This window comes from Phyllopteryx taeniolatus, chromosome 15 (genome assembly GCF_024500385.1).
Source record: "Phyllopteryx taeniolatus isolate TA_2022b chromosome 15, UOR_Ptae_1.2, whole genome shotgun sequence".
NCBI lineage: Eukaryota > Metazoa > Chordata > Actinopteri > Syngnathiformes > Syngnathidae > Phyllopteryx > Phyllopteryx taeniolatus.
The window spans coordinates 23,653,173-23,666,545 of NC_084516.1; the positions used below are offsets into that span (position 1 = coordinate 23,653,173).

The 13,373-nt window shown below is 46.3% G+C and overlaps 1 protein-coding gene across 12 annotated transcripts in view; it reads right to left on the bottom strand.

Moving 5' to 3' along the window:
• Window positions 1–13,373, bottom strand: part of dennd1a (DENN/MADD domain containing 1A) — a 173,962-nt gene that overhangs the window by 138,902 nt on the left and 21,687 nt on the right. For 9 of the 12 annotated variants that reach the window (XR_009784583.1, XR_009784584.1, XR_009784585.1 and 6 more), the window contains exon 2: window positions 10,104–10,168. Coding sequence is in view for 9 of the 12 variants with exons in the window: in XM_061747897.1 (XP_061603881.1) it covers window positions 10,104–10,168 (65 nt within the window). In the remaining 3 variants the exon portion in view is untranslated. Of the gene's footprint in view, window positions 1–59; window positions 1,457–1,516; window positions 1,542–10,103; window positions 10,169–10,287; window positions 10,303–13,373 lie in introns of those variants that run through there. The other 3 variants (XM_061747893.1, XM_061747896.1, XM_061747895.1) reach the window with 3 other exon arrangements.

Consider the following 13,373-nt stretch of genomic DNA (forward strand, 5'->3'; position numbering starts at 1 on the left):
ACAGAAAAATAGTTTACATTAACTCCAATGTTATACTGCTGAAGAGAATGATTATTTACCTTTTAATTTATGTCCCATTTGTAAGGAACATGGGATGTATGTTATGTGCACTCCAAATGTTTATTCTGCTGTTGCAACTGTTGTTTTAATTTACTGTGGTGCCTTGAGATCCGAGTGAGCCGATTTACAAATTTTTCGAGATACAAGCAATAATTTGTCGGAATTTTTGCTTTGACTAGCGAGTGCAAACTTGAGATTCGAGAGCTGTATGTTGGCAGGAAACTCAATTCAGCTCACTTCACAATAAGTGCCAGTTTAAGTTTACTAGTTCAAACTATGGCACGGTGGAAGACTGGTTAGAGCGTCTGCCTCACAGTTCTGAGGACCTGGGTTCAATCCAGGAGCTTGCATGTTCTCCCCGTGCCTGTGTGGGTTCCCTCTGGGCACTCCGGTTTCCTCCCACATCCTAAAAACATGCATGGTAGGTTCATTGAAGACCCTAAATTGCCCGTAGGTGTGAATGCGTGTGTGAATTGTTGTTTGTTTGTAAGTGCCCTGCGATTGGCTGGCAACCAGTTCAGGGTGTACCCTGCCTGCTGCCCGAAGATAGCTGGGGTAGGCTCCAGCACTCCCGCGACCCTTGTGAGAATAAGCAGCTCAGAAAATAGATGGATAGATGGATAGTTCAAACTAACCCTAAAACAAACAAGCACACCTTTTGTATGGAAAACAACCACACAGCTTTGATTTAAATCATTCTGTTAACATGAAAAGGAAAGTGCGATTGACATGCTAACACTAGCAACGATAGTCGCTATTTTCTAACCCTTTAAGCAACCAATATTTGAACTCATATGAAACAACACAATATAACAATACTCACAGCCATATATTCTTCATCCTTGACGATAAATTAAACTAATATTACAGCAATTTACTGAGTCATAGCACATTAGAAGAAGTCTATGAAATCGGAAAACATGGCATCTCTGTATAAATGACGAGTGAATGGTATAAATGATGATCTGAACTGTTGTTTAAACCAGCAGCTAAGCTGAATAAATCTGTTTAAGAAAGAGCTCCTCTGCTGCTGCCAAGTGTCACGGACATGATGTGAAGGTTGTTAATGATGGAGAGACGTTTGCTCAGTGATCTCGTCTGTAATTGACTCAAATATTTCCATCTTCAGTGTCACCGGCCTTCTTAATTGATTTATTGTTTCTTTTTGTGTCCCTCCCAATGATGCTGCTCACCCAGAAGAACACAGAAAAGTAGATGCCACTTGCAATCACCGACTGGGAGACTGGTATATCCCCAACATCTTACTGCACAATTGAAGGAACTGAGCTTCCACAGGAAATACAGTCTACTCATTCACTTCTTGTACATAGCATCCATGTTAGTATTCCATGACAGTCTATTGTTCAAGTATACTCCCAAACACTTTTACTGTTGCGCCATCTAAAATGTCTTCCCCCATGATATTAATAGGCTGAGTGGTGGTCCGAGTACTCACTATAGACCATAACAAGCGCCTTAGTTTTGTTAGTGTTGAGGACGCAATGATTTCTGCTGCATCATTCAGCAATGATGTCTACTAGGTCTCTGTTCTCTGTGGGGTCATCTGTGTCACTCAGGGGTGGTGTGAAGGGTGGGGGGCTTGATGTGGGGTAGCCGGGGGAACAGAAATGAATCTGTTGAAAAAGCATTTCCGGTTAGACCACATCGGTCAATGTGCAGCAGGCATTAGACAGAATCTGGACTAATTACTGAACATAACGCTCCTCCACAAGTTAAAGTTCTGGTGCACGTGTTGGCGACACCAGCATAAATGGGCTTGACGTGAAAGGGCAGTCATGGCAGGCCTCCTGACAGCCCAATAAGAGTTGGCTGTGTGCAGTCTGTTCCGGATTGTCTGGACCAAGAGCGATGACTGCAAATTTGAAGAAGACAGCCTAAGGTATTGCTGACAGGGTGATGAAACGGTCTTCTTGGGGTGTCGTCTTCTTAGGTTGTCTGGCAGCTCCATCCTCATCATCCTTCTACCAATATACTCACTCTCTCTCCTCTGGACGTGTCCAAATCATCGAAGTCTGCTCTCTCTAACTTAGTCTCCAAAACCTCTAACCTTGGCCGTCCCTCTGATGAGTTCAGTTCTGATTTTATCCAACCTGGTCACTTCTATAGAGAGCCTCAACATCTTAATTTCCGCCACCTCCAGCTTTGCTTCCTGTTGTCTCTTCAGTGCCACTGACTCTAATCCGTACATCATGGCTGGCCTCACCACGATCTTATAAAGTTTGCTGTTCATCCTAACCGAGACTCTTCAGAATAATCTTTATTTGCCAAGTATGTCCAAAAAACACAAGGAATTTGTCTCCGGTAATTTGAGCCGCTCTAGTACGACAACAGAGAGTCAATTGACAGAGAACACTTTTGAGACATAAAGACATTGAGAAAAACAGTCACTGAGCAATAAAGGGTTGCTAGTTTTCTGGTAATGCTGGTACATTTTTTTTTTTTTTGACAATTGTGCAAAAAGATGTCCTCTAGCACTTAGAGTAATTCGAATGACTAATATTACAATATTCCGGTACAAAGACCATTGTGCAAAGGGCGCCGAGACTTCAAGCGAGTAGTACGATAGTCTGGGACAATTTAGATTGTACAAATGTTGCAGATACTCCCCAGTCAGTGTGCAAATGGAGCAGATGCTACTCTGGCATGGAGTGGCCAGTATTGGTCAACAACAGATATGCAAATAGTGCAGCGTGGTGAGACTACTACAGTAAGTGCACGAGTAATATTTAATTGGCCCGACAGATATGTGACAACAAACTCAAGACACTGTCTTTCTGTCACACTCCTGACACCTTCCTCCACCTGGTCCAACCTGCTTGGACACGTTTCTTCACTTCCTTACCACGCTCACCATTGCTCTGGACTGTTGACCCCAAGTATTTAAAGTCCTCCACCCTTGCTATCTCTTCTCCCTGTAGCCTCACTCTTTGCCCTCCACCCCTCTCATTCATGCACACATATTCTGTTTTACTTCGGCTAATCTTCATTTCCTCTGCTTTCCAGTCCATGCCTCCATCTTTCTAACTGTTCCTCCATATGCTCCCTGCTTTCACTGCAGATCACAATGTCATCTGCAAACATCATGGTCCACGGGGATTCCAGTCTAACCTCATCTGTCAGCCTATCCATTACCACTGCAAACAGGAAAGGGCTCAGGGCTGATACCTGATGCAGTTCTACCTCCACCTTAAACTCTCTGTCACACCTCACCATTGTTCTGCTGCCCTCATACATGTCCTGTATTATTCTAACATACTTCTCTGTCACTCCAGACTTTTGCATGCAGTACCACAGTTCCTTTCTGGGTACTCTGTCATAGGCTTTCTCTAGATTTACAAAGACACAATGTACCACCTTCTGACCTTCTCTGTCAGATGATTTATTTTTGCATCTTCCCATGGGCTCACCACCTTGCAGGGACCTTGGCGATCCAATCCCCGGCTACAGAAGCTGGCTCTAGGGACGTGGAATGTCACCTCTCTGGCAGGAAAGGAGCCCGAGGTGGTGTATGAGGTGGAGAAGTTCCGACTAGATATAGTCTGACTCGCCTCCACACACAGCTTGGGCTCTGGTACCAGTCCTCTTGAGAGGGGTTGGATTTTCTTCCACTCTGGAGTTGCTCGGCACCTCTCACAATGGACAGGTGTGGGTATACTTATTGCCCCGGGCTCGGCGCCTGTACGTTGGGGTTCACCCCGGTGGACGAGGATTGCCTCCCTCCGCCTTCGGGTGGGGGGATGGGTCCTGAAGAGCAGTTCAGAGTACCCACCCTTTTTGGAGTCCTTGGAGGGGGTGCTGGAGAGCGCCCCCACTGGGGACTCCATCGTTCTGCTGGGGGACTTCAATGCTCACGTGGACAATGACAGTGAGACCCGGAAGGGCGTGATTGGGAGGAACGGCCCCCCCGATCAGAACCCGAGCGGTGTTCTGTTATTGGACTTCTGTGGTCATCACGGATTGTCCATAATGAACACCATGTTCAAGCATAAGGGTGTCCACACGTGCAGTTGGACCCAGGACACCCTAGGTCACAGTTCGATGATCGACTTTGTGGTCGTGTCATCGGATTTGCGGCCGCATGTCTTGGACACTCGGGTGAAGAGAGGGAGCTGTCAACCGATCACCAGCTGGTGGTGAGTTCGCTCCGATGGTTGGGGAAGATCCCGGTCCGACATGGCAGGCCCAAACGTATTGTGAGGGTCTGCTGGGAACGTCTGGCAGAATCCCCTGTCAGAAGGAGTTGCAACTCCCACCTCCGACAAGTCCGAGTGGACCTTGTTCCGCGCCTCCATTGCTGAGGCGGCCGACCGGAGCTGTGGCCGTAAGGTGGTCGGTGCCTGTTGTGGCGGCAATCTCCGAGCCCGTTAGTGGACACCGGTGGGTACCGGCTGGCCAAGCGGAATGCAGCTTTAGTGGTCGCTGAAGCAAAAACTCGGATATGGGAGGAGTTCGGTGAGGCCATGGAGAAAGACAGCTTCGAGGAAATTCTGGGCCATCATCCGGCGTCTCAGGAGGAGGAAGCAGTGCACCATCAACACTGTGTATAATGGGGATGGGGTGCTCCTGACCTTGACTCGGGATGTTGTGAGTCGGTGGGGAGAATACTTCGAAGACCTCCTCAATTCCACCGACACGCCTTCCCATGAGGAAGCAGAGTCTGGGTTCTCTGAGACGGGCTCTCCTATCTCTGGGGTTGAGGTCACCGAGGTGGCAAGGTGAATGAGATTCACCCAGAGATCCTAAAGGCTCTGTCCTGGTTGACACGCCTCTGCAACATCGCGTGGAGATTGGGGACTGTGCCTTTGGATTGGCAGACTGGGGTGGGGTCCCCCTTTTTAAGAAGGGGGACCGGAGGGTGTGTTCCAACTACAGGGGAAATCACACTCCTCAGCCTCACTGGTAAGGTCTATTCAGGGGTGCTGAGAGGAGGGTCCGTCGGGAAGTCGAATCTCAGATCCAGGAGGAGCAGTGTGATTTTCGTCCTGGCCGTGGAACACTGGACCAGCTCTACACCCTCGGCAGGGTCCTCGAGGGTGCATGGGAGTTAACCCAACCAGTCTACATGTGTTTTGTGGACTTGGAGAAGGCGTTCGACCGTGTCCCTCGAGGAGTCCTGTGGTGGGTGCTTCGGGAGTATGGAGTACCGAACCCCTGATACGGGCTGTTCGGTCCCTGTACGACCAGAATCAAGAGTTTCCTTCATATCCGGCAGTAAGTCGAACTCGTTCCCGGTGAGGAGTCCTGGCTGACTCTGGGCGAGAGGTAGGGCACATATTAACAAACAACCATTTGCACTCACATTCACACCTACGGGCAATTTAGAGTCTTCACTTTACCTATCATTCATTTTTTTTAGGATGTGGGAGGAAATCAGAGTAACCGGAGAAAACCCACGCAAGTATAGGTAGAACAAGCAAACTACACAGGGGAGGCCGGATTTGAGTCCAGGTCCTCAGAACTGTGAGGCAGATGTGTTAACCTTTCGTCACCGTTATTATTACAAAATAATATTTATCTGAAGACACCGATTATGTTAATGATTTCTCACAATTACAAGACATCAAAATAAATCTGCAACACATTATTTCTATAAATCACTTCTGAAACATTGGACTTCCTTTATGATCAATGTGAAGGGAGAATATGACTCTTCTCTCCCTCCTCTGGGGAATCTCACCACAACCATCAATACACTTACACACCTGGATAAAATTGTCGGTACGCCTCTCTCAATAAAAGAAAAATTCATAGTAGTCACAGAAATAACTTGAATCTGACAAAAGTAATAAACACACATTTAATGAAAATTAACCATTGACAATCAGACATTGCTTTTCAATTGTGGTTAAACAGGCCTAGACAAAAATGTTATTACCCCGAGAAAAGGTGGAAAATTATTTGACCATAGGAACATGTTCAAACAAGGTGTGTCCTTGAATTAGCATTACAGGTGTCTTCAAACTTGGAATCAGTCAGGTCAGTCAGCCTATTTAAAGGGTGACAAGTAATCACTGTGCTGTTTGGTGACATGGTATGTACCACATTAAGCATGAACCAGAGGAAGCGAAGGAGAGAGTTGTTGTCTCAGGAGATTAGGAATAAAATTAGAGACAAGCACGTCAAAGGGAAAGGCTATAAAACTAATTAATTACTGTAATTAATTAATATCCATTGTGGAATTGCGCTTCAAATAAAGAAGTTAATGTTGACCAGATTGTTAAAGTCATGATCTGTGCCCTGCAGTTACTTCTTGGAGCTTGGGTGGAGCTTTGTGCCTCGCTTTTCTCTCTCTCTCTCTCTCTCTCTCTCTCTCTCTCTCTCTCTCTCTCTCTCTCTCTCTCTCTCCAGCAATCATCACCTCCTCACCCGCACACCTATTCTCAATCAGCACTCATCAGTGCCTGCATATAAGCCTGCCAGATCCAGGGAGCCAGCGCTTTAGTATCCGCACTTGTTTGTGGTACAAAAGCCGACTCTCGTGATTCCTACTCGTGTGTAAGTTGATTACCTGGCTACCCGTCTACATCCACTTGTGTTCTCCTCTGCCTTCAGTGTTCCTCCCGTGTCTCCCGCTGCGCTGCCCGCTCCAACCACGCTGTCAAGTTCTTCCACCTAATCACGCTCCAGCTTCCTGCACGTTCCTTGTTCCTACGGACCACTATCACGCCTTGGAAATACAAACCCTGAGCTACCCCCAAATAAACCACTCTCATCTACTCCCTCCGACTCAGTCCGCTTTTGGGTCCAGTCCAATACTATACGATTACATATCGTGACAGAAGACTCTGGCCATCATGGACCCAGCAACATCGGAAGCGTTAAGGGAAGCGCTCGCCCACATAGGCAGACAGGATAAAGCACTCTGCGAAATCATGGACTCATTAAGCACCCTCACGCAGCAAGTATCTCTCCTGTCCTCCCAGACGCACTCCGCCAACCCCCACCTCATCAACACCCCCGTGAGTATTCCTACCAAGCCCGCAGCTTCCGACCAACTTCTCCTCCCGTACAAAGAACCTCAAGTTCCTCCTCCCGAATCTTACTCTGGGGAACTAAGTTCCTGTGGTCAATTCTTACTGAACTGTTCACTAGTATTCGATCTGCAACCGCTGAGTTACCCGCGGACAAATCCAAACTAGCTTTCATCATTAACCTTTTGAGCGGAAGAGCCGCTAAATGGGATACCGCGCTGTGGCATAATTCTTCGCCGGTTGGCATTATTTGACTCATTCTCGACTGAACTTAAGGTATTTGACCACCCCGTTAAGGGCAGGGAAGCCACTCGGTGTCTTCTAGCCCTCACTCAGGGCTCGCACTACGTGGCTTCTTACGCCATAGATTTTAGGATTCTTGAGGGTGAGTGTGGGTGGGACGAAGGCACGTTGAAGGGTATTTTCGTTGAAGGACTTCATAATCTCTCATGTGCCTCTCGCTCTCGTACAGTGCCGAAACTTTTTTGCTCGCTCTGCTTGTTTCGCTTCTGTTTAAATTTGTTCTTGCTGATAAGCTTGTTTTTCTTCTAAAAAAATAGAAGTAGGGACTCCTGGGTATTTTTAAACCTGTGGGACTGTACCTTTTTTGTGGATACAGTCAGTTCCATATTCCAATATTTTCTGACACCGTCTCACCATTACGTGAGCGTGGCCTGCTAATTACCACAAGCCTGCTATTAGCAACAAGACCAGGAATCAAGATGCCTCCCTTTTCCACTGAGGACTATCACGGACTGCTGCAGAGGATGTCAATCATTGAAACGAAAGTTGTATGTGGATGTAAATGGATAGTCGTGGAATGAAACCACTCTACCGATGTCTCAAATTGATGAGCAGAAGTGTGCTAACACTTAGCTTAACAAAGAGGACAGATGTTGACTGTGGAAACGGTAATAGACCATCCAGGATTTCTCCCTGGAATTTACTGGGAGCAAAGCCCAAAGATATGGGACAACATCTAAAAGGGAGGACACAACACCAGCAGATTACTGATGAATCTGGCTGGCTTGCCTTGCGGGCTGCTTCAACCCTGAGAATGCGGCCGTGGACGGTCGCTACAGCGAAGGACAAGAAAAAAGGACCCGAGTCAATGTGAAACGTTTTTGCAGCGAGAAGAATACCAAAGTACTGTGTTTTACCAATAACATGGTGTCTGATATCTTGAAAAAAATCCTGGAAATCACTAATCAGCACCCAACTGTGAAATCTGTCATTATGCACACAGGGGCCCTGGATGTTCTCAAGCAGCAATCAGAGGTACTGAAGCGAGATTTCACTGATCTCCTAACTAAAGTGCAATGTTTGGATGCTGAGGTTTTCATAAGTTGGCCTCTCCCACTTGTACAATTTGGAGATGAACGTTTCTCAACGCTCAGTCAATTAAATAATTGGCTCAAAGAAGTGTGTACGGCACTATCCGTGAGTTTCATTGACAGTTTCTGCATTTTTTGGGAGTGCAGACATCTTTACATGGCAGACAGTTTCTGCCTAAATAGACAAACTTTGATGAACTTTCTGTCCTTTGTAATCAGCGGTGTCGTCCCTCTGGAACGACAGCGCTGCAATGATTATGTATCTATTGTGGACAGCCAGGCAACTTGCTCAATAAAACCAAAAGACAGGGCTCACCATGAACTGAAATTGAGCCAAACCAACACCTCTCCCTGCTCTCCCTCCTGTATGACTGTTGCCTCGTGTATCCTTGGTCCAGATTGCAATACCACGGTCACAGCCCTCATCAACTCCGGCGCGGAAGACAACTTTATTCTTGAGGACTTGGCGTGTCAGCTCCAGCTTTCCCTTGAACCCCTCCCGTTCCCTTAAAAGGTTACGGCCCTGGACGGGCAGCTCATCTCCCGTCAAGCCACCAAACTGCACCGTTCACCCTGCTTATCTCAGGAAATGACAGTGAAACCCTCCAGCTGTTTGTCATTCCCTTCCTCGAGACACCACCAGTCCTTGGTATCCCCTGGCTCAAGAAACACAACCCAATCATCGATTGGACCCACGTCTCTATCACTGGTTGGAATCACTTCTGCCACTTCCAATGTCTTTTCTAGGCCGCCCCGACCTCCAGCAAACCTCAGCCACCAGTAACTCCAATCGATATCTCCCGGGTCCCAGAGGAATATCACGACCTCTCTCCCTGTTCAGTAAGGATCTTGCCATCTTGTCCGCCAAGTCCTTCAGCGCCTGAAAACCGCCTCTCTGTGAAACCTGAAAAATGTGAATTCCACCTCTCCTCTGTACACTTCGTGTGATACATCATTGCCAAAGGACAACTACAACCGAACCCAGCTAAAATCCAAGCAGTCGTCAACTGGCCCGTTCCCTCCACCAGCAAAGAACAGCAGCGTTTCTTGGGCTTTGCTAACTTCTACCGTAGATTAATCCGGGATTACAGTAAAGTGGCCATTCACCTCACCAGTCTCACCTCCACCAGCTCTCCAATTCAGTGGACCCCGGTAGCATCTCAACCCTTCGAATGCCTGAAGGAACTTTTCACCGGGGCCCCCATACATGAGACACCCCGACCCCTCCGTCCAGTTCATTGTGGAGGTTGACGCCTCTGACACTGCATTTTTCCATAGTGAACAATATTCTTGTCAGTGTCAATTATTTGATTCAGTCATCCACGAAAATCAATTTAAATTCAATGATATTGCTTTTTAGGGCAATAAGTATTGTTGTACCATTAAAATACAGGGTGGCAGGGTGGCCTCAGTTCTGAGCACCCAGGTTCAAATCCGGCCTCGCCTAGGTGGAGTTTGTATGTTTTGCAGTGCTTGCGTGGGTTTTCTCATTTGCATTTGGAAAACTGTCCTGGAGTGTGAAATTTGTGAAATTCACTCAATCAACACACCATCCTCTCCTGCTTCATTGGAAGCTCCACATCCATCAGGTGTCATCAGAGGCTGAGTGCTTTGATTTCACAAGACTTCTTTTGCCACTTGTTTGTTGGCTAAGAATGCTACAATTTTACTTAAAAACACTCCTTCGACAGTTAATAAAGTGTATAAAGAAACTTACCTGTGCTTTGTATCCCTGGATGGACAACTTCCATATATACCTCAAAAGCAGATTGTGGGCTTTCCCTACAGAATAGAATAGAATAGAACAGAATAGAACATTATTGCCACTGTCACTGGAACAATGAAAACAGTTGGGCATTTCCCAATTTGCAGCACTGAGGTAAACATAGAAGACGACATACTGTATGACATCCTATGAAAATGCTTTCGGCTCTGGATTGCGATGCCCTCACAAGACAATGACACCTGACCAAAAAAAGGCGGCAGCACATAATCACATCATTAGCCCCTTTTCCACCAACTAGTCCAGGAACTAGTTACAGGTACCGAAAGGTTCTGTGGCCCATGTGGTTTGTGTTTCCATTGCACCTATTAATTCAGGTTAGCTTATCCAAATTAGAGATGGATCTAAAAAAAAATAATAAAAATCCTTGCAGGCAATTCAAGCTTTCAAGTTAATGTCTGATTTTACATCTTCATCTAAATTTAAAATATATTTGATACCTTTAAAACCTAACCCAAAGTTTGAGTCAACCTTTTTTTGTTTGGCATCTTGACACAACAGTGAGGTCTCAAATAATTTTACGTTTTTATGTTTTACGCTGAGTCTCTTTCTCTTCCCCCTACAACGTTTCTCCTCGTCTGTCTGGTCTGGTCTGTTCGCAGTCAGTGACTTCAGTGATTACCAGATACAATGAAGATTTTATTGGCTGATGGGGTGGCTGAACTCATGTGATTGGTCGGTACGGTTTATCATTACCTTACGTAAAGCCTGTAATCAGATTCAGAGTCAACTTTATTTTCCAAGTATGTCAAAAACACACAAGGAATTTGTCTCCAGTAGTTGGAGCCGCTCTAGTACGACAACAGACAGTCAATTGACAGAGAATACGCTTGAGACATAAATACATTAAAAACCACAGTCACTGAGCAATACAAGGTTACCAGTAATGTGGTTATGCCAGTACAATTTTTTTTTTTTACATTGTTTTTTTTCCCCTTTACAATTGTGCAAAAAGATGCTGAGTCCTGCAATTGAAATGACTAATAGAACAATTGTCAAGTGCAATGACCATTGTGGAAAGGGTGCAGAGAAATGTATGCAGTTAAAAGTAACTAGTAGTGAGATAATCTGGAACAATGTCGATGGTGCAAATATTTCAGATGCTACTCAGGCACATGAGTGGGCAGTATTGGTCAACAACACGTGCAAATAGTGCAGCGTGGCGAGACTACGACAGTGAGTTCACGAGTAATCTATAATTGGCCCAACAGAGTGACAACAAACACAAGACAAAATTGGCAGCATGTTGCAGTGGGGTTGTAAATTAACTGTTTAAGAAGTTAAAGGCAAGAGGGAAGAAGCTGTTGGAATGTCTGCTTGTTTTAGTTTGCATTGTTCGGTGGCGTCTACCTGAGGGAAGGAGCTGGAAGAGGTGGTGACCAGGATGTGGCGGGTCCAAGAGGATTTTGCATGTTCTTGTCTTAGTTCTGGCAGCGTGCAAGTCCTCAAGGGTGGGTAGGGGGGTAACGACAATCCTTTCCGCAGTTATGATTGTCCGTTGCAGTCAGAGTTTGTCCTTTTTTGTCGCAGCACCAAACCAGACTGTGATGGAAGAACACAGGACTGGTTCGACGACTGCTGTGTAGAACTGCTTCAACAACTGCTTCCTGTGGCAGGCCATGCTTCCTCAGAAGCCGCAGGAAGTAAATCCTCTGCTGGACTGAATCATCCGCAGACCTGTTTGCTCGGTAGGCAAACTGCTGGGGGTCCAGCAGGGGAACTCTGATGCCTCTTGAGGTGGTCCAGCACAAGGCGTTCAAAGGACTTCATGACCACAAATGTCCGGGCGACAGGCCTGTAGTCGTTCAGACCCGAGATTGCAGGTTGGGGACTGGGATGATGGTGGAGCTTTTGAAACAGGATGGTACCTCACACAGTTCCAGGGATCTATTGAAGATCTGTGTGAAGACTGGAGCGAGCTGGTCCGCGCAGAGTTTGAGGCAGGATGGGGACACAAAATCTAGGCCTGCCGCTTTGTTTGTTTGCCACTCCCTTGTTCTTTGAAGGTGCGTCTCATATCCTGTTCATGGATGGTCAACCCAGAAGTCAGAGGTGTAATGGTGGTCGGTGGTGCGGCTGGTTGGATGTGAAAGTGTCCTTTTCAAATCTGCAGTAGAAGGTGTTCAAGTCGTCGGCTAGTCTTTTATTGTTCTCAGTTTGGGGAATTGGTCGCTTGTAATTGGTTCGCGATTGTAATGCATGCCAGACTGATTTAGAGTCGTTCGCGGTAAACTGTTTTTTCTTAAATTCCTCTTTGCAATTTTTACTTCTTTAGTCAGCTGGTTTCTAACGCCATTAACAAGGCCTTATCCACACTTCGATATGCCTGGCGAAGTTGCTTTAGTTTGGCAGTGAACCACAGCTTGTTGTTATTGAACATGCGAAATGACTTTGTTGATATACACACCTCGTCACAGAAACTGATATAGGATGTAACAGTGTCCGTATATTCATCCAGCCTACCAGCTGAATTTTCAAAGACGCTCCAGTCTGTGCAGTCTAAACAGCTTTGAAGTTCTATCTTTGCTTCGTTGGTCCATTTTCGCGCATTTAAGTTCTTGCCTGTATGTTGGGATTAAGTGAATTAAGCAGAAAAAAAAATAAAAATAAATAAAAAACAAATAGAAGCACCGGCTACAGTGTGGGTCTGTATGGCACTGCTTCTGTGTCCAGACACCGCGGTCCTCCGGTTAGTGACCTCTGTTTAAAGCGATGTCGCCACGATCGAGCTAGCCATAGCAAGCTGTTGAGCTCCTTACCTCGCAAGCGAGTTAGCCCACAGGCAAGAGGAAGTAGTAAACAGTTAACTTTCCCAAAAGCGTCCCGATGTGTGTACATTTACGGAGCCAACGCTATCCGCCAGCGGCTCACTGCGTCATGAGCGGCGCGCAGGGTGTTTGAAAATGAAAATGTATCCATCCATCCATTTCCCATCCAGCTTATCCTTACTAAGGTCATGGGCGTGCTGGCGCCTATCTCCTATTATATCCTATTGCTGACTCTGTCCGGAAAAAAAAGTCTCGTGTCCATTGCTTTTGTCGAACAACAACCCGCACTACTCTGCCTCAGTTGGCTAGTACCAAGACAGAACACACGTACGTAGGTGAGCAATACTGTTCATCTGTGGACATAGATTGAACATGCTTTGATGTGTCCCTGCTAATTTTTGTGCGTCTCAGACGCATGATGCACAGCAAACGAGAT